This window comes from Priapulus caudatus, unplaced genomic scaffold (genome assembly GCF_000485595.1).
Source record: "Priapulus caudatus unplaced genomic scaffold, Priapulus_caudatus-5.0.1 Scaffold170, whole genome shotgun sequence".
Taxonomy (NCBI): domain Eukaryota; kingdom Metazoa; phylum Priapulida; class Priapulimorpha; order Priapulimorphida; family Priapulidae; genus Priapulus; species Priapulus caudatus.
In genome coordinates this window covers 606,280-633,144 of record NW_014577231.1, presented here as the reverse complement: position 1 = coordinate 633,144, position 26,865 = coordinate 606,280, and the positions used below count along the sequence as shown (strand labels likewise).

At 43.3% G+C, this 26,865-nt stretch overlaps 1 protein-coding gene across 1 annotated transcript in view; it reads right to left on the bottom strand.

Moving 5' to 3' along the window:
- Nucleotides 1–26,865, bottom strand: part of LOC106806626 (tektin-4-like) — a 41,277-nt gene that overhangs the window by 5,200 nt on the left and 9,212 nt on the right. Inside the window, exons 3-6 of the mRNA XM_014808629.1 lie at nucleotides 6,615–6,685; nucleotides 1,955–2,098; nucleotides 1,426–1,648; nucleotides 606–760 (exon numbers count right to left, since the gene is read on the bottom strand). Coding sequence (XP_014664115.1) covers nucleotides 606–760; nucleotides 1,426–1,648; nucleotides 1,955–2,098; nucleotides 6,615–6,685 — 593 coding nt within the window. The remainder of the gene's footprint in view (nucleotides 1–605; nucleotides 761–1,425; nucleotides 1,649–1,954; nucleotides 2,099–6,614; nucleotides 6,686–26,865) is intronic.

Below are 26,865 nucleotides of genomic sequence, written 5' to 3'. Positions count from 1 at the left end.
AGCCATAGCTACTGGATGTGTACTAAAATATAATGCAGGAGCTGCATTTGGTTTCTGTCAGAAAGATGGTGCTAGAAGCAGAAAATTGCTTCAGCCTGATAGGAAGCTGTGAAAGGTCCAGTACTACCATAATGATCTTGATCAAATATCAGTTGATGAGAAAATGGATTCAAAATCTCATTCTGATGATGATATCGATGAATTTAAAGAAGTGAGTAGAACATTCTGATCCATGACCAGAATAAAGTACTGTTAAATGATATATGGTCAACAGTCGAGTTTCATGAAACAGATTTTCCATTTTCAACTAATATTCAATGCAGTGTTTTTTTTAAACACAAAAGGTAAAATAATCATATGAAAAAATTAAGCAAGGGCTAAGTATGTCTTCATTTACTATTATTCCAATTCTTAGTTAAGCTCTTCCTGGTTGAAACAGCAGCCAAAATTGCTCAAAATTGGTAAAGTTTTGTGAGTACTGATAAAAATCTGCTATTATCGGTCTGGTCCATGGCAAAAAATCTAAATTTAATGCCTTAATTGGACAGTCATCACGTACTAAGTTTGCAATTAAGTGCATTTTACACTATGGTCATGCTCGCTACCTATAGTGGGCTAAATCGCGGCAATTGTCCATGCCAGGTCGTCGAGTCCGGTTATATAGTCGTGTTTGCGCAACCTTCATGGGTGCCTCCTTGTCCTTAATCGCTTGCGTCAACTCCTGGATGTTCTTCTCTTGTCTTACAGTCTCCGTGAGAACCTGGAAAGTTGTTGTTGCATCTGGATGCTCAATGCACTCCCCTTATTGGGGCTTTATTGATTCAATCACTTAGAATCCATCTTTACCACTACTTACATTACTATGGCTTGTGTCATTGTCTTGATGGCATACAATCTATGTAGTTCCCACAGTGTTTTCACTACTGTCTATTTCAGCACGTGTATAATGGGGCATATAATGAATATATTCACGGTTTTACTAAATTTATAGTTACACATAGTGTTGTCAATCGGTTGTAATTTCGTAATCGATCATCGGTTGGACCCAAGTAACCGATGATCGGTTACAATCGGTTACTCGGGGTGTTGAATGCCTGCGTGTGCGTAACGTCGTGTGCATGTACGTGTGTGCATGTATGTGCTTGTTTAGCCCTGTTTACTGCTTGTTTTGCACTGTTTACTACTGTGTGTATAATACATGTACTGATTCTCATCACTTTTCAAAGTTTTTTTTTTTTATTATTCCGATTAAATCGATTATGGATTTTCATAACCAAGCGCTTGGTTCGAGCCACTGTTCAACCGATGATCGAGTATAATCGATGATCGTGACATCACTAAGCGCTTGGTTCGAGCCACTGTTCAACCGATGATCGAGTATAATCGATGATCGTGACATCACTAGTTACACATATAGCAACATACCTGCTGCAGTTGATTAGTTAGTTCGACGATACTGGTGTGAACCTCATTGATGCGTTCTCTAAATACAACACCGACATGATCCGCCTGATTAAGTAAGTCCCGGGTGATATCGCGGAGCACGTTTTCAATCACATCGCGCAGGCGGCGAGAGGCCTGTCGCTCCTGTTCTGCGTGGGCAACATTGTCACGAGAGAAGCTGCTCCACGTTTCTGGCTCTGACTGCCTGCATGGAGACAGTTGCAAGGTAAAGACACTTGTGCTGAATGCAACTAGGTGTACAGACTCACCATACTGCTATTACAGTGCACGCACATATATGAATTGCTCTCTCACACATCTCTATTCTATGCTTATATTACTCTGAGCTCTTCTAGGTATTACATACATCACTATGTAATTAGCTAGAATTTCTTTGTTAGCAAAATACAATCCTTGAAAACCACTACAATGCAATACAAACGTTGCACATGTGCAGACACTTCTAGCATGTGGGAAAAAAACCAAATGGCTTCTAAAGGACAACACGAACATGTTTTGAAAAGCCGTTGCTCCTGGTTTGAAGCGTGCCTGTGTGCTGCTATTCGACAGTGCTCCCGACTCAACATCTATTTTCAGAGCCTCAGACTTATCGCTCCAGTCCATTTCCAACTTCTGTTTAGCACTACGATTATTTCTGCAAAAAAATCCACAATTTTTTCATAATTAATATTTCGTTTGATATGCCACAATGCCTCGTGAGAATAACGATGAGATATTTAATTAACTTATCTGCCTGAAATGATTGACGGGCAGGTCTAGCCAATCAGCATTTAAATTCTGGATAGTAAAGAGGTGGCACAAAGTCAACAATTTAACATCTATGCATAAATAACACGTAGGCACACGTAGGCCTAGCTTAAAAATAGACAATGGACAACTAAATGAACTAATCCCTGGTGGAAAATTCTCAATTAACTGTAGCCACAAGTTACCATCTTATTTTTTACTAACGGCAAGAACATCACAAGCAGATGTATAGCGACCAAACCTTGTAGCTAACAATGTGCTGTACGTACATAGCTAAACGTACCAATACCCAACTTCTGATGGCTCTTACTGCTTCGTTGTACTTCCACATCATTATTAACCATATGCGCGCTATACCAAGTATGTATTTACGTCTAAGCAAGCACTTTTGAGATTATATTAGGGAGAAATTCGAACAAGGCCATTACCGTTTCAATGCTGCACAATTTTCCTGCACCATCGCCAGACAAGTAAGATATCATTACAGTATAGTCACTGCACAGTAATGAAACTATAGTTTCTTAACGTTCAAAATGTATTTGTATGTAACTGTTTTCCAAATTGTCTGATTATAACATGAATACAGAGGCAAATACCAGTTAAGAAGTGCGCCATTTGTGAGAATACAATTGCAACATGTAACAAGTTAGGCCAAAGCTGGTAATATGATTGTCCTAATTGTGAAATTCTGAATTCTGAATTTTTTTTTCAAGCTACAAGGTTTTTCGTATCGAAGGGTGTCAGGCTCGTATGATGCGAAATAGTCGTGGAACCTGGTCAGCCTACAATAACAGATGCCTTGTGTTATGTAGAAGTATATTGCTAATTTTACACCATACCAGCTGGCTAGAAGCAACGATCTATCTCCGGACTGCTGGACACACAAACAGCTGCTAATAGACAACCGGGGTGCAACTGCACACACACCGTTGGTTTTCACACGGTTTAGTTTCGCGCTGCACACTAGCCACATGTAGTTTGCGCTATAGCTTTATTGCAAACTGGACACTATAACCACGTACATTACTGCCCATTAGCGCTGGTCGACTTTCGTGCCGTAGCATCTTAACCCCACACATTACACATCTAAAGCTATCTCTATAACGCCTCTATTATTAAATTGCCGCAATGTGCCATCAGCCCTACGTCATACCCCGTCAGCCATCCACGTGGCCGACGGGGCGTAAAGTATCTCCACCCCGACTCGCCAATGGCCATTCATTCCGTTATCACCATAGAACTGTCCATAGGCGCTAACAACGGACCCTATGCCTTCCCTGTAGCCAGCAGTGATTGGTAGAAGCATATTTGGTAGTGGCATCGCGGCTCATCTTGCAAGAGGGGGTATAAAACAGCCCACACGAGAGACACGAGGCTCTCGCTCTCACTCTCGTCTGTTTCTAAATTTACTGTGTAGCGCGCAACCTTTATTTTTACCCTGTGTGATTTGTACGTGCTTTTAGTGAGTAAATAATATACGGTGAAGTGGCAGTTGTGAACTACATCCCTCTATTCTAATTTTATTCCTGTTCTTACACACAATTACACTACAATTGTGCACCCATTTCACGGCGCACATAGCACACAGCTATAGCGCACAGTTGTCTGGCAGCAGAACTTATCCAGATGAGAGACCGGATACCAGAGAAGCGTCGCCTGAGAGGTGTTGATCCTGCCCGCTAAGCGCGAATCTTGCGCGCAGTTCCGCGGCAAGGCGCACGCAAACGCGGGAACGTCCTACGAAAGTATCACGCGCTGGCAGCTTTTGATCCGTGCGCCAAATCGAAAGGCCGGCAGCACTGATCAATTGCTGCCAGCGAACAGTCTCGAATTTTAGCGGGTCTAATTCACTAGCAAACATATGCACACACCATCGCGCAGGCCTAATAGCGATGTTTCACGTGACGTCATAGATCAGGTCACGTGTATTTGTTATGTGTTGTGGTTGCAGAAGCAAAGCGTGCTGCTTGACATTTACAGATGAATGACCACATGTTCTGATAGAAAGCGCTGTTTATGTAGTGCACGTACACGTGCGTGCTGCGTGCGTGCGTGCGTGCGTGCGGACGTACACGTGCGTGCATGCGTGCGTGCGAACTTACACGTGCGTGCGTGCGCGAGCAGTGAGAGGGTGCGAGCTTCCCTGACTGAGCCGAGCTGGCTCCGCGCTGTGTATCCTTTGCGTCAGGAAGGGGGCAGCAAGCGGCGTGATCATCGTCCTGAGCTGTGTATCCTTGCGTAGACTTCTGACCGAGCTCCGCTACACCCTACATGGTCAGCTAGCAGGGCGGACAGCCGCAGCAGCTAGAGAGCAGTGGGAGGGTGCGAGCTTCCCTGACTGAGCTGTGTTGCTTTGGAGCTGGACGCCGCAGCTTATATACAGCCGTGGGACACCACGTGGTTACAGTCATGTGACCCCACGTGTGACCTGCAGGTGTCCAGTCCAATTAAACTATAGGTCAAGTGGTGCAGAAAGGCTTTCCTTTCCAATCCGCTGCTAGCCCACGTGGCTACGAAGCCGTACGTCCTCAAGGTTGAAGTAATGCTGACGCATGTTAGCTATAGTGTATGTTGTACAGCGGGTCGAATTCGCTACACATGAACATCGCTATTGCATGAAATCACTGAAGAACTGCTCCGTCAATCACGCGAAACGGCAAAATATTACAGCTGTGCCTGTATAGCTCCAAATCCCATGAGTGTGCGCGTACACGTGCGTGCGTGCGTCCGTGTGTGTGCACGTACACGTGCGTGCGTGCGTCCGTGTGTGTGCACGTACACGTGCGTGCGTGCGTGCGTGCGTGCGTGCGTGCGCGCGTGTGCATGTGCATGTATACGTGCGTGCGCACGTACACGTGCGTGCATGAGTGTGTGCGTGCGTGTGCACGTACACGTGCGTACGTACATGTGGCGTGCGTGCGTGCGGTGTGAACTTACACGTGCGTGCATGCGTGCGTGCGTCGCGTGTGTGCACGTACACGTGCTGTGCGTGCGCGCGTGTGAAGGTACACGTTTGTGCGTGCGTGCGTGCGTGTGCAGGTACACGTGTGTGCATGTGTGCGTGCGTACGTTCGTGTGTGTGTAGGTACACGTGCGTGCGTGCGTGCATGCATGTGCACGTAGACGTGCGTGCGTGCGTGCATGAGTGTGTGTGTGCACGTACACGTGCGTGCGTGCGTGCGTGCGTACGTACACGTGCGTGCGTGCGCTTGTATCGAACAATATCACGCATCTGCTTGCTACAACCGTAATATGGATAAACAGAAAAATACAGAAAACAAGAAAATAATTAAAAAACAGACGGGATTCGATCCAACGACATTTCAGCAGTGTCGTCTCTGCTCTATGCGTTCAGCTATCGAGGCATTGGGGTTTTGTGTTATGGATGTGCCTTGATACACTGGGCGTCATTGAGGAGTTTGAGGCACGTGATTTGTATCAACCAATGGGATTTGCGAGGGCATCGTCACCGAGTAAACATCGCGTGAGTGGCATGCGCGTAGGCGTAGTCATTGAGGTAATTAGGGTTATTTCAGGTTTATTATAGTTTTTCGTGCGCTTCCAGATGCCAACAATTTTCAACGATGTTCGTATGCACCACATGCTTACGCAGCAAACGCTGTGTCAAGTCAGTCACTGTTGCCCACGAATTCAGACTAAGCGAATTCCCAGTGAATTCCCATAATGTAATTCCCTGTTTTGTATTTAATGGCCAATAGGGGGAGCGTGCCGCTGCAAATTTGAACTGACACCTGCGGTGAAAGGACGGGCCGTCCGGGGGCACCACTAGTCCAGCGACTACAATATGTATAACTTCACCACCCAATTCATATTACTTAGACCAATATCACTGCACGTTATCTTACATACCAGACATCTTAATGTTGTTTAAAACAACCAAACTAAAGATTCTGTCTGAGTTTACATGTTGTGCCACATGACATTAATATAGCAAGTTTTGTAAAGAAATGTGTGTTTGCTATGTTCTAACATGAGTGATGAGACAAGCATGCATACGGGCCAACATGCGTGCAAATATGTGCAGAAATGTCAACCCCCACTTCAGCTGTTGCAATTCGCACTGTCAACAATTGCTAATAAATGCAGATCATTTACAATAGAGGTTTTATTACTGACCAGCAGTGAAATTAGACGAACTAAAATAAAATTGGCAGTAAGGTTATTAACTTGATTGGGTTATAGATAGCATATCCTACATTTAGCCAACACAGAAACAATATCCAAGGGCGGCGTGGTTACCTCACTTAGAGGCAGGTCAATTAAGTTACCATTCATTTACATTCTTCAATGTTGATCATCATGAAATGACTGTAAATTTGTGACAATAACTACAATTAAGACATTCTAGCATTAATAAGTATATTTAACAAATCAGAACTAACCTTATTTGAATGTTGGTTTCCTGAATAGTGTTATTCAAAAGATCCTGGACATTGTTAATCATTTCTACTTCCTGAAATAATAATAATCACGAATTAAATATATGATGTATATGGGCAATTACACGAGGAGAGATATGACCCTATTTTTATCCTCCACACGAAGTGTAGCGGAGGGTATTGTTTTTGGCTTGTTTGTTGTTTGTTTGTGTGTGTGTGTGTGTGTGTGTGTGTGTGCGTGCGTGCGTGCGTGCGTGCGTGCGTGTGTGTCTGTTCACTCGATATCTTTGCAACCGGTAAAAACTTTAAGTTTGATCCACAGGTGCATCTTATGGAGCGGTAGAACCTTATTTATTCTGAGTGAGGGTCATAGGGTCATTTAACTTAAACGTATATTTCGAACACTGATCTCTATAGAGCTACACTTCGTCCGCAGGATATCGATTTATTTCACTGCGCTGTACAGTAGAATAGCATCCGCACAATGTGTGAACTGGGGGATGATTACGTCTCACGCCACAGCGCTTTAACAAGTATTCATTTTAAGTGATATTTTACCAAGGTCAACGTCATCCATTAGAAGTAGTAACCTCAGCCTATAAAATATCACAGGTGTAGTGATCGCGTGTAGAGAGGATTCGCACTTCCCGAGTGTTTTCTTCTAGTTTAGAAAATTCTTAGAAAGGATTAGAAAACAATTGTTTTCACACTAAAATTTAGTCTATACTGTGGAACTGGTCACCAGTGTATTATACCGGTGTAAAATTCACTGGTGAGTACAAGTCAAGTCAAGTCAAGTAATCTTTATTCATAGTCGCGGTATGTTTACAACGAGAAAACATAAGCCCTGATGAGCTTTTAAGACCGACCAACTAACATAGGTAGACCAATAAATAAAACAGTACATAACAATTTTAAAACATGCATACTATACAGCCATTCGAGTACATGAATAAATTTTAGGTATAATACATGGATATTTACAATTTATAGCAACAGTTACAGATCGTTGATATCTGCAAAAATTTACTAAAAGCATACTGCAGATTAAAAGATCATTTGCACATTGCACATTTGCATGCAAAACCATTCCATGTTTTGATAAACATTTTAAACTCGTTAAAACATACAGTCTGTCTGGCATTTTCTGGCAGACTGTTCCACACCTTTGCAGCCTATGTTCTAAAGCTATTTGTGCCATATGTCACAGTTCTGGTATTTGGTGTGGTTAAGACATTTTTGTATTTAAAGGAGTACGCAGATTTCCGCATGTGGATAAAATCGTTTAAATAAACTGGGCACTGTCCGTGAATAAGTTTAAAAGTCTCTGTGGCAATGTTTTGAAGACGCCCAAGGTGCAGGGAACATGTTTTATTTTTATGTAAAAGCTCCTCATATGAGCTGTCATGTTCCTGGTATACAAATTTCAATGCCCTACAATGGAGTCTTTCCAGCTTGTCTGTGTTTGCTTTTTTTACAAAAGTGCCATGTCAACGGACAAAAATTTAAATTTGACATGATAAAAGCATGATACACAGCCTTCCGTCCTTCTAATGTTAAAAACTTCCCTATACGCTTCAGAACATTAATTTGCTGTGAGGCCTTTTTGCACATTTCACCAACATGTTTGTCAAAATTTAGTAAATAATCCAACTCCACTAATTTCCACTCCTAGTAAAATGACAGATTCCTCACACGGTATACTATTGTTGGCTACATAAAATACTGGTTTCTTTTCGTAAATGTCCGTTTCCCGACACTAGAGCTTGGAATTTCTCTGGATTTGCTTCCATCTGGTTGTCGGAGAACCATTCGACTAGTGACACGCTTTCAGCTTCGAGAGTTTGTTTTAGCTGCTCGAACTCTGGATGGCAATATGAAAGGGTGTTGTCATCGGCATAATTAATGAGGCGTGTTTTGTTTACAAAATAGAATATATTATTTATAAAAATATTAAAAATTATGGGTCCCAAAATCGAACCCTGTGGTACGCCCTTTATGATATTTAGAAAAGTACTCGTACTGCTTCCGAGCTGCACACATTGCTCACGGTTTGAGAGATAGCTTCCCATTAGTCTTACAGCACCTTCCGATAAACCGTAAGCTTTGAGTTTTTCCAGGATCAGATCGTGCGGTAGACAGTCGAACGCTTTCGATAAATCCATTAAAATAGCAGCTACATAATCATTTCTATCCAATGCTGCCCGCCACTCCTCGGTGAGAGCCAACAGAGTTGATTGACAACTATACCCAGGTCGAAAAGCAGACAGCATTGGATTGAAAATGTCTTTAAAAAATACAGCCATCTGCTCAGATATGGCCCTTTCAAAAATTTTGGATATCGCTGGTAGAACACTCACCGGACGATAGTATTGTCTATCTAGCGGGTCTTTTTTTTGTATAACGTAGTGACCCTTGCCAACTTCAGTCTATCAGGAAATGCTCCCCGTTTTAGTGTTAGGTTTAAAATTCTTGTTATTGGGGAAATTACTTCATCCTAGCTTGACCATATTAATTATCTTTGGTGATACTTTGTCAATCCCCGTTGCTTTTTTCTTGCCTATTTTGTCAAGATATTTTCTGACATCCCGTTCAAAAATTTCCTGGAAGTTGAACGGGGTGTCAGGAGGTGGTATATTTTTCCGAATAGCCTTTATACTTGGATGTTCTGTGTCTACCGTACATTTACAGTTTTCTCCAATTTTCGAGGCAACATTAACGAAGTACTCATTAAAAAGATTGCATACCTCGTTTTGGTCTGAGACGGTTTCATTGTTGTGTCTCAGGTGAATTTGGTTCTGTTTAGTATTCCCCTTCTCAGAGAGAAAAGGGCGTATGGTGGACCAGAAATCATTCGATTTTGTGCCACCACCGCATCGTTTGGCAAAATATAGTAGTATTGCTTGCTTCTTCAACCTGTTTACTTTGTTTGTCTGTTTTCTATATGCTTCCCAGTTCTGCCTTGATTTGCATCTTTGGTGGTTCCTATAAAGCGCCTTTTTGTGATTTATCGCTTTACGAAGTTCGCCATTCATAAATGGTGCTTTACTTTTTCTCTGAGTTTTCTGTTTGAATGGTATGTGTTTGTCTATGACTTCACCAAGCATCAGTTCATGTGCCCAGTATACGTCATCAATGTCATCAAAGACGTAGGCCACGTGAAATGGTACTTCGCTTAGTTCTTGTTTTAGAAGTTTCTCGTCAGTTGCTTTGAAACTTCTGTACACTAGCTCTTCCTTTTTAAAACCCTGTACATTCCCTCTAAATACTGTATACAAAAGGTGATGCCAATCACTCAGTCTAGTGTCGAAAGACTTGGTACAGTACAGCTTCTCTGGTCTGTTTGTCACAATGTCGACCAATGAGGGGTTACAGTCCTGAAACATGTTGGTTTGTCTACAATATTATGCATATCGAATGTATCACATATATCAGACATGGGTTTCCCCTTTGTTGCATCACACAGGTCAAAGTTCAGATCGCCTATAATGACAACATTCTCATAGTGAATATATGCTTCGTCCAAATCTGTATAACACTCTGAAATATAAGCATTTCCCCGTTCACTTGGCGGTCTATATACAGACTTTACCAGCCATTTAGCTTTGCCTAACTTTACTTCTACACTAATATCTTCCGAGTGTTCAGATTGTAACTCGGTCCTCTGCCGAGATGGAATGTCAGATCTAATATACATAAGTATTCGACCACCATATCCTGTCCTGTCAGATATATATAATTTATATCCGTCTACCTAAAATTGGGCGTTGGGAAACGACGCATCCAGCTTGGTTTCCTGAATAGTCAAAATGTCAACTAGGTTATCATACAACGTAGCGCTATGTATTTGTATCTGACACTGTTTATGTTTATGTGCGCCATAATAACGTTCTTGTTGTGTTTCGCTCTCGTCTCTCGGAGTTCACGAAATAGTATGTCCTTGTCTCGTGATCTGTTCTCTTCATCGTTTGTTCCATTATCGCTAATCGACCCCTCGTTTATGTCGGAGATCGAGTCGGTCGTATTGTCAAAGAAGGAGTCACTGAACGGTGGTAGTGTACAGCGATCACAATACCAATCACAATCAGTAGTCGATAATAGATTGTACTCAATGTTGTTTATTTTGACACACTTGGCATGGTGCCATAGTTTACATGTACCATCACATAGAATGCCGGCTTGGTTTCGCTTCACTGGACGAAACGCGGCCATGATCCCGAGGCGCTCGCCGAGGATTGACACTTTGTGTCTTCCAATCACAGTCCACGCCGCCCCTTTATGATCAAAATTTGTGAGTACAATACCATCGGACACGGAATCGCCGATCTCAGGAACTAGGGCATTCTGCTAGGCTAGAACGGTTTCATACGATAGAGTTTGGCACAAATACGAATATAACACGCTGTTTTGCGCACAGTGCTAAGTTCTTTTCTTTCATTTTCGCATATCTATAGGCACGATAAGCCCCGCCTTATTTGTTGATTGGCATGAATGGGGCGTCAACGACGTGAGCTGACTCCTGTACCTACTGCGCGCTAACTGCAGAGCCCGTTGACTTTTCGAATGACATGAAATGCCGGCCGATGCATTTCGCATCGAGAGAGAAAAAATTTCTGCATTTGTCAATCGCTGGTCGCAAGTCAACGAGCGGGCGGTCAGTTCAGTAGAACAGGTTTCGGCGAAAAAAACGTCGCGTTGCGGGGAGCGATGCAATGTTTTACGATGTCACGCGCCTATCGTCTGTGGAGTCAGTTTATGGATATCCTGCGAACGGCATGTTTACTGTTGCTCCCTTAGTTAATGTTAGATCCATGTTTCAGGACTGTTATTTGTAGGAAGAGACACGGTACGATGATTGTGTATTCCCCCCCCCGCATTAATGTTCACTCGGTGTGGCTGTCTATAGTATGGATTTCCGACATATTGTTGCTTCTTTTTGCCGCATTAATAGATGTATTTGCATGTTAATGAGATAAGTTTCAGTAATAATTAATACATTTTTCAGTTCGGACTCGCTGAATCATAGGCGTTATAACCTCCTATATTAAATCCCCTAGGTATGAATATTTGGTGAATTTTTTGATTACTTGGTGCCATAGTTAATCACCTCGATCCTTTCTTTGTTTGTGAATTTTAGTATAACTATTATATTTGTTTTGTTCATAAGTATTATATTATAATCTTTTTGATTCAGCTAATCTGGGCTGAACCGACCAGGCTCTCCGACTGTTACACGTCGTAGGAACAGTAGCCAATGTAGTGTTAAGCGAGAATGGAACTTGTGGCTAATCTCGAGCATGACTGAGCGATTCTTTTATTGTTTTATAATCTCCATTTCTAGAAATATCGTCCATATAATCATTGTCATCTTCTAAAACTACAGACCATCCGGCTGACCGCTGTGGAGACGGCGCCGGCCTCGAATTGGCGCACGTGCTCACTCGGCGGACAGCGCTTCATCTTCAACATCCGGTCGCGTTCGCGGTTGCGCACTATCCCGAACGACTGCCGGCGTCCGCGCAGCGCTTAGGATCAACAGCAAAGCTGTGCCACGCAATCTTGTATCATGTCTCTCTGGTTTTCGACACACCCCACACGGGTACTTGTACACGGGGCCTGGGTTTACTTGGATGTCGTTTGCCATTAATAGGCAAAGGGTTTTGAAGTACCGGTTTGTTGATGCCTGCCGAGTACGTACAGTTGATGTATTTATGAATGTTCTGTGTGTAGGTGTGTGAGTTCCTGTGTGTTAGTTGTAAAATTTCACATTTTTGTTCTTCACTCACCCGTGAAATAGTTATGACTTGCGCTGTTTTTATATCTACTGTTGCGGGATGCATGTTAAGCCATAAATAGGTGGCATGAATCTGTCAAGGTTTCCAGTGTGCACCATGAATGCCAGCTACGTGTTAGCTGGAAGCAGTGGCAGTTGGCTTATAGTGGTTGTAGTGAGACCAGTGCTGTCAGTTAATTACTACCAAACACTCATTGCAGTGAAAGCAATGGGGTCGTGCACCGATACCCTTGCATTGTGTTGTCTGTTGCCTAATGTCTGCCATTGATGTCTAATCCCAGCCACCTCACCAGAGCATGGAACGAACGCTGGGGAGGTACGCAAACTCAGTAGCGAGACTGGTTGCTGGCTATAGGGGAGTTCCGGGTGTCCCTGACGGCTATGACCAAGTAACATCCTCGTGCAACCGAACGTACCAGGTAGATGCCCACAAATGCTGCACACACAGCCAGAATACACCAAAAACGTTACAGTTGGTAATCACTACGCCAGTAAGCAGAAATCACTATAGATATGATCGAATACGAAATGTAATGTACTTCGGTGTACTAAGCAGAACCTTAAAGAGATCGTTTACTCTAGGTTCTAGGGTTATTTTCAGTGAATTTAGGTTAAAATTACGCTACATGAAAAGTTTCATGGTTCAATCACCATTAGAAATATTATTAAAAAATGTTTTAAAACTAACGACTACAGTTTGATTACAATGACGGTGGCGCTACTCAAAGCGCACGATCGGATAACTTGCGCAAAACTGTAGCGATGCTGGCGTGCAAGGTAGCATCGCGCACGCTCATTATTTATTCAAGGCGCCTAGCAAGCAGACTGAGGTGTTGCACACAGGGCGTGCAGAGCTGTTTAATAAACTGACCGGATAGCGTGGTCGACAGATGGAGTGTGGAGAGGGGGGCACGCGGTGCTCGCGAAGCAGCGATCGCAGGTCGCATAAGGATGCGGCCTGGCGAAGCTCAGGAGGTGAGAAGATAATGCCCGGATGTCGGTCACAAAGGCCGGGTTGATATAAAAGGCGCGCCGCGCTTGGAGCGGTAGAACTCCTCTCCCCATTGTTTCACCCCCAACTGTCCGTGTTGCACGTATACCCCCTGTTATCGTTGATTTACCATTGCTTTGCCATTGTAATTGTAATAGCTTACAATATACGTGATTGTGGTACGTTACGCCTCTAGTTCGTATTTGCTTTGCGTCTTGCACTACCTTTATCATTACCTGGTACACACTATACGTCACGCCAAGTACAACCTTACAAAATCACTTTTCAGCCTAGGGCTACAGACCGAGGGTGTTTCTTATTTATTAATTTAAAAGCAAAAGGATTGTAATATCTTATAAACGACATATAATCTATCAGCTGGGGGAAGTCCTGTGTGCATTTATATGTCCCCGCAGTTTGACGCTTGATTCATGTAGGGGACACCCCTGGGAGTAAAAAAAACTTGGGTAGACATTCTGAATCATGGGAAGGATAGGTGAAATTCAAGATGGCGTTCAAGATGGCTGTCAATTCATGTATTGACCATAACTCGCCACTATTGTAATGATAGGAGGTGAATTTTGGTGTCCTATCCCAATATCATTTTGGGTCAGGGCTATCCATGTAAAACTGATCCGTACCGAAAATTGCATTGCAGCCATCATTTGGTAAATCTAAGATGGCCCCGCCGAAAGGGACACCGTATTCAGTATAAACTGCTTATAGCTTCTTCTGCATGACCTTTATATAGAATGGGTATAGTTTTCTTGTCGCGTATGCCCGATGTTGTTTAGGAAGTTCAGGTTAAGTCCACTGAGAACAATAACCCAGATAAAAACCAACTGCATCACCGACCAAGAAGGCTGAAGATGGCCACCGAAATATGACGCATCATTTGATGTGATCAGATTTTTCAGCAATATCGCTTATATCAGTACTAGCAGCCGATTTACAGTATACATATTATGATTCGGTAAGGTAGAGCTGTATTAAATTAGGATGATCAGCTGTGTCCTTGAGGATACCAATTGGTTTTGCTGCCGAGTCGATTTGACTTGTTCGGTGGCAATTTTGTGAAAAGTTCGCAACCAGCTTGGCCCATTGTTGTTGACACACATCGCGACCTTGCTGGTAGGAACACTGTCACAACGATGAACACACACTGCAACATCGTCGGCAAGTGTATGTATAGAGGACCCTTGTCCTTGTAACAAGCAGAGGGCTATCTGCATACATTCGAATCCACAAGTCTGATAGGTCGAAGAGCTGAGAGGGCAACTCGAATCATTCATCCTGTACCGTATGAGGTGAGTTATAAAGGCTCTGAGAAATATGTCCTGTAGTCTGCCGGTGCTAGTCGGGGCAGTCCAAGGAACGTCCAACAAGACTTGCTGTGGGTATAGCCTGTATGTCGGTGAATTTCAATTCCGATATTTTGATATAGGTAATGGTGCCACTCGATGTTTTCACGAACCTGTAACCATATAGTAGTTCCGTTGGCAAGCTCAGACACAAATGTCCCGGTTCGTTCTCGTATATCTCCTTGTGAGTTGCTATTGGTTCGCGGTTTGAGGCGCTGGCGAATCTTGGATGCAATAGTTTGCGCTGTGTGATGCTCACAGTCCAGGTCAGGACGCATGACGGCCGGTCAGTAAGAAGCATCGACGTATAGATTCATACGCCCTCTGCCTTTGGGCTGCCAAATACATGTACTTGGATGGTAACCTTATAATGGTCCCGGCCGTACGACCTGCTTCTCATCCAACAGTTCAAAGCCAGTACCGAATGCGTTTTAACAGATCTGGCTGAAAATGGTAACGAACAGCAACCTAACACAACTCAGTTCAATTTGAGAACGAAGCACGACAAATCCCTCTTGTACAAGCCGATCCTGAGCCATCCTAAACATGGGCATGATTCGAACACGTCGCGCTTTCTTCAAGAGTAGAATCGAGTTCCAGTTGTAATTTCCGTTTGTTAATTCCGATCCGACTGGACCTTTGTTTCTTTTTTCGTAGACTACCTGTGCTCCCTTCAATTTTGCTAATCTACTAATTTCCACACAGGGATCTTTCCGTGGCAGGACATGTGTCCCGAATTTACAGAAATCCTAGTCCAAAGCAGTTCCGCTCTAGTCTAGCCTAATTGCCGCTGGAATGCCCAGAAGCTGTCCCATATTTCTTTGGCCAAGTTTACTGTTCAGTCGATTGAGATTACTGTACTCGATCGGTGCGTCTCAGGGTCCTCCGTTTGTCGTTCACTGCTCCTTCGACAAGATACTCTTCGATGTAGAAATCGAAAACAAGAGCGATAACGGCTGGCATTGACATCAAGCCATTACGCGTTTTTCAAAGAATACCTCACAGAAATCTCCAAGATGTTCTCAGATGACGGACGTTCTAATCTTCTCGACATATCCAATTGACATCTACTAAAGTATCGCAGTTGCATTGCCGTCTCACTGAGACGAGCTTGGTAAACTCAGCACTGTCAAGTTCTTTTTCGAGTTCGTTGTCCAGCTCCAGACTTTGCAGCGTTTTCTTCACTAAAACCCATCGTCTCGAAATAGCGCTAACTGGTAGACACCACGAGTGTCGTGTTGGAACACATATCTAGGCATCACAACCGCGTAACTCGCAGCAAGTATCTTAACTTCTTCTGTGCTGACCAAAATCCTTCCTTTCTCTGTTTGTGATATTTGAATCCATGTTGATAAATTTGCTCGGTTTCTTCTTCTCGACCGCATTGCCGCGTGGCAAACGTCCTTCAGCGTTTCCGCATTAGAATAGACATCACTCAGGCTGCTTCGTTTGTGCTCTATTACATCTCCTATTCGAAACTCATTGTACCTCTAATAACAACACACAGATTGATGTCACCACGATCCTTTCGAACATCAAATCAGGCAATAATGGCAGACGACAGAGGCTGTGCAGCCACGTTGTTTCTGTATCTTCGCAGACTTTGAACGGATTTCTCATGGGTAACACATATGCCATCATATCATCAAACCTTTTGCTCCAGCTTCAGTACATCCAGTGTGAGATTCATGGTGACAACTAACTCTGAATCGTCCATTCTGGACTCGCTTATCTCCCCTAAACTAGGTGGTTAACAGACATCATTTCCATGGGAATTATATTCCATTCGTTAACGTATTGCTTCTTCCTGTGGCTACCATAATACCGGCAAACTGCCTCTGTTGCAAGAACAGTTTATTGTTTTCCTCTAAAGCCACATTGCCATTGCAACGCTGGTGAAATGAGCTGACGACGCTTGCATCACAAAGCCCCCATTCAAAAAGTTTTCATGAATAGCCTGGTGCCGTCTCAGACAATTCTGCATGTCTGCCAGGTATAGGAACTCCAGCGAAGGTAGTTGTCGAGTCAAATGTCCGAAGTAAAGGCCCAGGATAAGCCTCAACAGTTTCGAAGTGTATTGCCAAATTCCCTACCCGATCAGCTCGCACAAGCGTCCTTTGCAAAATTGACCACATCAATGAATGTAGCCATATCAATAAATGTTTCCACTTCTCTCGCTCTTCTGTCGTTTTGAACGTCCTTCGAAGTCATCCAAACAAGGATACCATTGAGGTAGCAAAATATCGCCGCCAAGCAGCTGTTTGACTTTCTAACCGATCCTTCTCCGAGACACTTTGGCTTTCATTTCCCTCAGGGGGCAAGCCTGCCAGAGGCCCTGGTACTTTCTATGCCCAATTTATCAAAGAATGCTTGCCACTGCTAGTCTTTCCATTGGTTTCCGATAGCAAGAGTTCATGACCTTGCCAAGGACCGCACATAATGCGAGCCACCCAAGACTGCCTGGTCCCGTTAGGGCCAAAGATACCGTTTTTTATCCAAATACTTTTGCTCTACTATCAACGAAGTATTTCCCATACACCCAAGGAAAATCTTGACCATATGCGAACGATCCGAAACACAGAACAATATTTTGAAGATTCAACTGGCGCCACAACATGATTTCTCTTGCCTATGTGGTAAACTCCTTCGTCATATGCAATAGCTAGTTTATCCTGCCTAATGACCAAGTATACCCGAAAGTTTTGAGGGCGCGTATACACTGTCTTGTACTTGTACCGGTAGGGTAGGACATGGCAGGACACAGTGATCAATATTACAGAGTTACCTTACCAATAATATCATGTATACTGTAAATGCTGCCTAGTATTATAGCGATATGTGAAAAGTTCAATAAATGATGGTCATATTGTGGCCATCTTAGCTTGATAGTGATGCAGTGGCGTTTTTAATCTGGTTATTAGTCTCAGTGGATAACCTGACCCCTAAACATAGGGAAGACACGAAAATTACCCTTCTATCATAAGTCTGCCCGAGAAGTATTAAGCAGTTTATATGATACGGTGTCCCTTTCGGCGCCATCTTAGATTTAACAATGATGCAATGCATTTTCGTACGGGTATCAATTTTAATGGATAGCCTGACCCATAAAATATAGGATAGACACCAAAATCAAACCTCCTATCATAAATAGGTGCGAGTTATGGTCAATTACATGAATCGACGGCCATCTCTTGAACGCCATCTTGAATTTCACCATATCCTTCCATGATTCAGAATGTCTACCCAAGTTTTTTTACTCCAGGGGTGTCCCCTACATGAATCAAGCGTCAAACTGCGGACAATATAAAGCACACAGGACTTCCCCCAGCCTGAATAGTATAATATAGTTTCAGTTTAATATGGTATAAATTTGCCCTAAAAGAAATATCGTTCGGTTAAATAGCATTAAGGTATAAATTATAATTCCACTTTTGGTGATTAGCCCTCGTCTGTAACGTGCAAAAATAAATGGCTCAAATACGCAACTTTTTCGGGTGGCCGCACGGTCGCGGGTGTCATGGCGCCGTTCAAATTGCGTAGCGTTTGATGTGTAATTATTATAACAATTAAATTAGGTATCTGGTAACAAATACGTGTGGGTATAGCCCGATTTGTTATACAGTAAGTACAGTTGTATGCAGTAAAATCCTAGAGTACTATCCCTTTAAGGAGGCCTAGTTTGACGATTAAACTGAATTTCATTCGGAAAGCAAACAACTGCCATATACTCCAATGTCCACACATTGGCTACGAATGTCATCTAGCAGCTTTGGCTTACAGACAAATCTTCATGATGTCAAACAAGTTCTTTTTGTGCAACCGAAGGCAAATAATCATTACTTTTAAAGATAAAACAGTTAAAGGGATCGTTTACTCTAGGTTCTAGGGTTATTTTCAGTTAATTTAGGTTAAAATTACGCTACATAAATGGTTTCATGGTTCAATTACCATTAGAAATATTATAAAAAAGTTTTAAAAACTAACGACTTCAGTTTGATTACAACGGCGGTGGCCGCCACTCAAACGCCACAATCTGATATTGCGGCAAAACCACTTTCAGCCAAGGGCTACAGACGAGGGTGTTTCTTATTTTATTAATTTAAAAGCAGAATTGTAATATCTTATAAACGACATATATTTCAGTTATATTATGGATAAATTTGTCCTAAAATGAACGTCGTTCGGTTAAATAGCATTTAGGTATGAATATAATTGCACCTTCGTGAGTAGCCCTCGGTCTGTAACGTGCAAAATAAATTGGCAAATGCACAACTTTTAGCATTACCCAACTTTTTCAGGGTGGCAGCACGGTCGCGGGTGTCATGGCGCCGTTCAAATTTTGTAGCGTTGTGTAATTAATTATAACAATTAAATTAGGTATCTGGTAACAAATACGTGTGGGTATAGACGATTTGTTATACAGCAAGTACAGTTGTATGCAGTAAAATCCTAGACTACTATCCCTTTAAATATGGATAAATTAGCCCTTATCTCATTACCGTAAAGGAAATCTGTAATCTGTGCATTTTATAAACATTTTAGTGTCACTGACTTTTTAGTCACTGACATTTTAGTGCACTGACTTTCAAACACCAAACAGTTTTTCAAAGCCAACATAAAGCGTAGAGGTTCCAGGAGGATTCATAGAAGTACGCTATATAGATTTAACTATAGATTTAACGTCAGCCAAGTAATTTCTGGTATTAAACTATCCAAAATGTCAATCGAAATTTTTTTAATTATTGCCAAAGCAGGAGTTTATGAAATTGCATGAATGTAGGGCCTATTGTGCAAGAATCGAATTTAATCAGTAACGTCAGACGCATGTAATGTCACGCAGGGCTAACCAGGTTTGTAACGGCAGTTAGTTTTTAACGTGCTATCTAATTAGGTTTTATTAGTTTATGTTGCACACCTTTAATACAGCATGTTGTGGCTAGTATATGTGTTTGTTGCAGTATTAATCATCCCTGGTGCGGGAGGCAACTTTACCGTATAATAACCAGCTGTGATTAATCTTTTGACCCACAAACAATGATTTTTACAAGAAAGATGATTTTTCATCAAACAATCTCATGAACAGTCTCATCAAACGATTCAGTCTACTCAACAACGTGTCTTACAGTATCGATTAGAAAATTGATTGTTGTGGTTTTTGGCATCTAATTAAACCTAGGATATTATTCAAATTAGATGATAACCTTAACGCCCTTGTCACAGTGACAGAGTTTAGACACGTGGCGTGACCCAGATTAAGTCCTAGGTGATTCATACACGTATTCTTAGAGAATAATGTACTGTGACTGTAACAGTTCATTTTAGTTTATTTAACCACATGTTCTGTGCTTCAGTTAAATTTGATTAACCATGTTGTGTATTACATAATTACAGGTCTCCATCCTTTGTGATGTCGTCCTAGTATGAATATAGCTGAAAACAGCATTCCATACTTATTTTTGATGGAGATCTGATCTACCCCTAGTCTAAAGACAGCATCAATTCATGAGCAACAAAATGCCTGTAGTAAAGTGCCTTATCCCAGACTGTCAGTACGAAAACCGAAGACGTGGACACCATTGTGGTCGCCGCACTCCTGACAACACATGCAACTGTACACAACGCAGCCGCCCCTGGTGCTGCTGTTGCTGCCAAAGTCGAGAAAGTAAAGTGTCCTACTGCCTCCTTAGCTGGTTCAAGTGCAGACGGGCATTTCTAGATGAAAGGACCATGTCGCGGCAACCAAGGTTACAGGAAAGGATCTCGTTGTAAAACTATTAGAGTGCTGTGATGACACACTGCACTAAGATCTAACTCAAACTGCAGGCGGCTCGCTGACTGACAAGTCTGAAGAGGATGTGCTGAAAGCCATTCGAGTTCTGCTGTCAGAGGATAACACTATGGTAGCACGTGTTACTATCCACAATATGCACGAGGATCGTGAGGAGACAGTTTGCTCTTTTGGCGGCCGGCTTCGTGGCCAAGCTGGCGTGTGCAAATTTGCCATAAGTTGTCCTAACTGCAATGATGAAGTAAACTACACCGAAGCCATTCTGCGAGATGTCCTCACTCGTGGTGTCGAGGACTCTAAAATCTAGCTGGATCTAATTGGTGAGAAAAATCAAGACATGACTCTGGAACAGTCTTCCAACTTGTAGAAGCCAAAGAAGCTGGAAAGCGCTCAGCATCTCGATGTCATGACTCTCAAGATGCTGAAGCTGCTGGCAGTACTTACTAGGGCTGTAACGAACACACTAGGTCACGAATACGATACGTATCACGATATATGCATGCGAATACGAATATTTCACGAATAGGAATACGCACTTGTTAAAGCTGTAAAAACTACCAAGGAATAAAAGATATATATATATATATATATATATATATATGAATAAACAAAAATGCTTTATGTTAACGATAGAATGGCGCGCAATCATGCCCTGGCTCCTAGGGTGTTTTAGCAGACGTATTTTAGCAGACTCACATGAAAATGCGTATGTGTGTCTGCGTGTAAGTGCGCGCGTGTGTGTGTGCGTGTGTGTGCGTATGTGTGTGCGTATGTGTGTGGGTGCGTATGTGTGTGTGTGCGCACGCGCGTGTGTGTGCATACACGTGTGTGCGTATGTGTGTGCGCGTGTGTGTGTGCGTATACGTACGTGGGTTTGCGTGTGTGTGCGCGCGCGCGCGCGTGTGTGTGCGCGTATGTGTGTGCGTGTGTGTGTGTGTGCGTACGTGTGTGTGCGTATGGGTGTGCGTGAGTGTGTGTGTGCATGTGTTTGCGTGTGCGCGCGCGTGTGTGCGTGTGTGCGTGCGTGTTGTCCGCTAAGCCTCCGGACAACTTTCCCCCATTAACGAACAACTCTTAGCGGACGTTAGTGAAACGCACTACGCGCTCGCGATCGATCGAGCCCCGTACTTCAATCAAAGGCGCCGCTGCCGCGCACATGGCTGGAAAAACGCGGCATGGCTGTGTCCGATTTTCGTGACATCACTGTACACGTGTATATCACATGTCAACAAGAAAATCGTGGTATTGAGCTGGTTACGGTATGATAATTCTAAAATATTACACCGCGATAATATCGCAATACCCGGTATACCGCTGCAACCCTAGTATCCGTCTCTTCTCACACGCTCGATATGGGGTGAGTTACACGTGATAGTAAGATACACGTCCCGGTCTTCTCGACGTGTGAGAAGGGACGGGTACCAGTCTAGGTGCGTTCACGGGGAAAGGTGCGAACAACATTCAGAATTCGAGCAAATCGGCGTAGAATTGCAGTTTAAAAAAGATTTGTTCAAGTAGGTTCCATTTATATTATTTGTATTCGTCAGTATTCAAAGAATGATGACGCGAATAACGAATACGTATCATCCAACAACAATATTCGGTGCACCGAATATGCGAGTGTATCGTTACAGCCCTAGTACGTACCGATGCAGAAAAAATACAGCTCATCATGTACACAAAAAGACTGACAGTAATGAGTGGTGTTTTTACTGTGGAAAGAAAGAACCTGGGAAAATGTGCGCTTTAAACATTAGGAAAAGGGAATGACCAGCTTACGGTCACATCTGCAAGTACTGCAATCGAGATAATCATTTTGAGAGTGTCTGTCGCAGCAAGAACAAACAGAAATCAGAAAAACCTACAAACTCCCAAAGTAAATATGAAGGTGCAATATTTCATTCTCTGTGTGCGGCAACAAGTCTTAGCTGGCACTATGATAAGAGGACTTTGACCCTTGACCATCACCTATACAACCAGCTATCTGACATATGGACCAAGCAGGCCTTTCGAACTCAACCGTTCATTAACCTTACGGTAAAGGTCCTTCATGAAGACTATGAACGACTTGGCTTCCATTCAACCCTCACCTCGAAACCTAGGACAACTGTCCTCGCCGCCACGGCTGATACCGGCTGCCAATGCTGTCTCGCCAGTACCAAAGTCATTCTTCAACTTGGTCTCCAGAAACATGACCTCATCCATGTAACCTTGAAGATGCACGATGCAAACAAGAAGGGCATCAACATCCTTGGTGCAGTCATCTTGAGGTTATATGGCAAACACCCTGACGGTAATGCTGTCGAAACCCGCAAATTGTATACATTTACTGACAATTCCAACAAATTCTTCATTAGCAGGGAGGCCTGCATTGCACTTGGCATGATTACCAAGAACTTTCCAACGATCGACAAAGTTGTAGGAAGTAGAAATGATACTGCCAATGCTACTGGGGAGACTGTGTCACATGCATGCATCGAGAAGTGTCCCAGCTAATGGTCAACCCCGATGCCACACTAGTGGCTCATCACACACCTGTACCTGTTCCTCTACACTGGCAAGATGACGTGAAAGCTAGCCTGGATCAAGATATCAGGCTACAAGTTAGTTGAACCGGTATCAGATGGTGAACCAGTAACATGAATGGTGTCATAGAAAGGTTATTTGTGCAAAAAAGAACGGGCAACCTCGCTGTACTGTCGACTTTCAACCTCTCAATGCCGATGGACTCAGAGAAACTCATCACACTCAATCTCCATTTCATCAAGCAAGGTCAGTAGCCCATGGTATAAAGAAATCTGTGTTTGATGCATGGAATAGTTACCATATCGTGCCCATTCACGATGAAGACAAACATCACACTATGTTTATCACTCCCTGGTGCAGGTACAGATATCGCACTGCCCCCAGGGATACATTGCCTCCGGAGATGGCTACACAGGGCGGTTCGACGAGATTGTCTGTGAGGTGCCAAGCAAGAGAAAATGTGTTGATGATGCGCTCCTGTGAGCAGATGATATCGAGGAAAGCTTCTTTCAAGCTTGTCACTGGCTGGACATCTACGGCAGAAATGGAATCATTCTCAACCGAGAAGTTTGTATTCGCTCAGGACATCGTTGGATTTGCTGAATTCGAGATTACACTTGACAGTGTTTGACTTTGCAAGAAATACCTACAACCTATCGCTGACTTCCCCACCCCAAAAAACATTACAGACATGCGATCATGGTTCGGCCTTGTAAACCGGGTGTACTGATCTTCGACAAGTTCAAGCCTACATGCCTTGCCACAGATTGGTCAAAAACTGGCAGTGGATTCTGGCTTTTCCTGACGCACTGTCACTGCCTCAAGGCAGTGCCGTTCTGTTGCCGTCATGAATGAAAAGTCACCCTGGTTGGTAGCTATTTCACTCACTCAGCCGAATCCCGTTATGCCCCAGTAGAAGGTGAGGCACTGGCAGTATAGTTGATGCACTGGAGAAAGCTAGGTACTTCGTTCTTGGATGTTATGATATTACAATTGCAGTAGATCACAAGCCACCGCTTAATTGTTCGGCAACAGATCACTTGATGATATATCTAACGCTCGTCTAAGAAACCTAAAGGAGAAGACCCTGCGCTACAAGTTTCCAATGATCCACGTGCCAGGTGCGAAACAGTGCAGCTGACACCATTTCCCGCCACCCAATTGGTGACCACAACCCTGATAAAATGCTGTTAGTGGATGACATCGCACCTGTCTCTAGTAATGATGTTGAATCCCTTAATCTGCCACCATTCTGCGACCTTAGTCACACCATCCTTGCCTCCATACGGAACAGCGATGAAAGTGAAGACAGCATAGAAGAGTCGATTCAGCTCTCTGCGGCATGATTAATCAACTCACTATAGTCCGTCACTTGGGACACAGTTCGAGTAGCCACCAACAGTGATAAGAATATGGTACAGTTGGTTGAGATAATTGAGTCAGGAATGTCAGAATCTCGTCACGAGCTACCTGCACCATTGCGTGAGTACCACCAGTTTCGTGATGATCTCCATACAGGATGGAGTTGTTGTATACAATAATCGCATTGTGATCCCTACAGCACTACGACAAGACGTAGAGCAGCACTTGGCCTCAGAACAGTGAAACGGCATCACACTACTAACAATAAGAGCCCCAATAGTCATCTTAAGACTGATGCATTCCAATTTGAAATGCTACAGGACAGAAACACCCCTGGCAGAGATATAAAGTTCTTCTAAGTCATGTGTGTATTCAGCCATCCGATCTGGGATTACATTTTCAACCTAATTCCTCCCAGCCAGTGTAACCATCATAACACCTGACAATTTCGGCTGCAAAAGAAAATGCCACATAAACTCACCAAATAAGAGAAGCAGATAACTGATCACTTGATACACCAAGACCTTCAACACTTGCAATCTAAGAGTATATTCACATTCAGAATCAAATGGGGCCCACTCCCTTCAAATGGGTTAGAGTGGCATAACGATTGGGATTCACCAGTTAGACCAATACGTGGTAAAGCTTGATGCATAGATCTGGAAGGTTCACTGACATTGCAGGAAAATATATATAACATAAATATCCAGGTACCTCCACCTAGAATACACATTGAGAGTGACATAGAGCTTGGAGAGTGCCAGCCCAGACTACTCAATGTACAAAGTTAAAGGTAACACAAGGTATGATGTTTGTAAGTGCACACACACTCCAATTTCCTCATCCCTCTGACACGCAGACACTATATTCTGTCAACTGACTTCACCTTCAGAGCTATACCATCTACTTCATGGGTGTCTATGTCACAACCCAGCTCAGCTGCAAACAGCCGTCACATCAGGCAATTGCTTATCCATGTGACGTGATATCGACGACTTCCCCTATTCCTATGCACCCATATTTGATCGATAATGATGCAAAACCTGGTCTGAGTTACAGGACACAGCAGCCCACTATCACCAGGGATCCTACACGCCGTAGGGTACGCCGCAGTGGTGGGCAAACTTTTCAAAGCGAGGGCCGCATCAGTGGGCCATGAAAAGTCAAAGGGCCGCATCTTTTAAAATCGGGCGGTGCGCTCTAAGATAATACGTGCGTTTCGCCTCAAGGGCGCCATCTCTGGACCATAATTAGCTGAAATGGCGTTGCAGAGCGAACCAGAGACAATAGAACACTAATCTGTATGACACTGAAAATGTCAGCCTCGGTTCAAGCACTAACATGTTGACTTTCACAAAAATTTATTGATTTAAAAAAAATTATTTGTTTATTTTTTATTTTTTTATTTGCTGCATGCTTCCGCGGGCCGCACAGAACCCCGTAGAGGGCCGCATGCGGCCCGCGGGCCGCAGTTTGCCCACCCCCTGCTATACGGTATTCTCCCAAAGCAACAACAGTTGAATCTTCTACTACACTGTAACGACGAAGCTGACGTTACCTGGTTCAAAGTAGATTTGTTGTAGAGATGAAATAAAACTCCAAACTCCAAGCAGTTGTGTTCAGCAAATAGCATTATTGTTTCTCAACCCACATGCGCGCGCACACTCACGTCCGATCTCTCCTCACAACCAAGAACCTTCACTTTATACATTTCTAGCTAACAAAGAAAGTCGTGCGCGCCTGGACAACCACACCCGCTGTCCACATGCACAACACTTCCCTCTCAACCGTTTCGCATCTCCATCACCCATACTACATCAGACGCGCTGCCGCCGCCTAACGCATTATGCAACCACCGTCGCGACATTTCTAAACACAACTACTATTTCTACCATCTGCAAATCACACTTTACATTACCTTCCTTTCCTCCAAGACGTTGGATTCTATAAGCCATCAACTTTATCGTCCTCGCTAATCTAAAACAAACCCTAATCTTAATCCACCCTACGTACACACCCATGCACACTTACATCCTACATACACACACGCACACGCACGCGCACGCACGCACGCACGAACGCGCACACACACACACCTCTCATCCTGGCGATTAGACAATCCAACATTACCCAAAATTGCTCGTACCCTTACTATACTAATACAATATCTCTTTCACCGAACACCAATACACTCATATACAAAAATACAGTTTGAACAAAAATCCATATGACCACTATAATACAACATCGATACACAGATACACAGATCGATGGAATACACAGCCCTGTGAAATCATCCCACTGACCACTTTGATATAATCCACATGCTTGACCCGACTTGCCAAGCTAACCACCATGATCTAAACTGTTCATTGCTGAATATACCGAGAAAACAACAACAACAACACACGACAACACACGTCTCCCTTGCA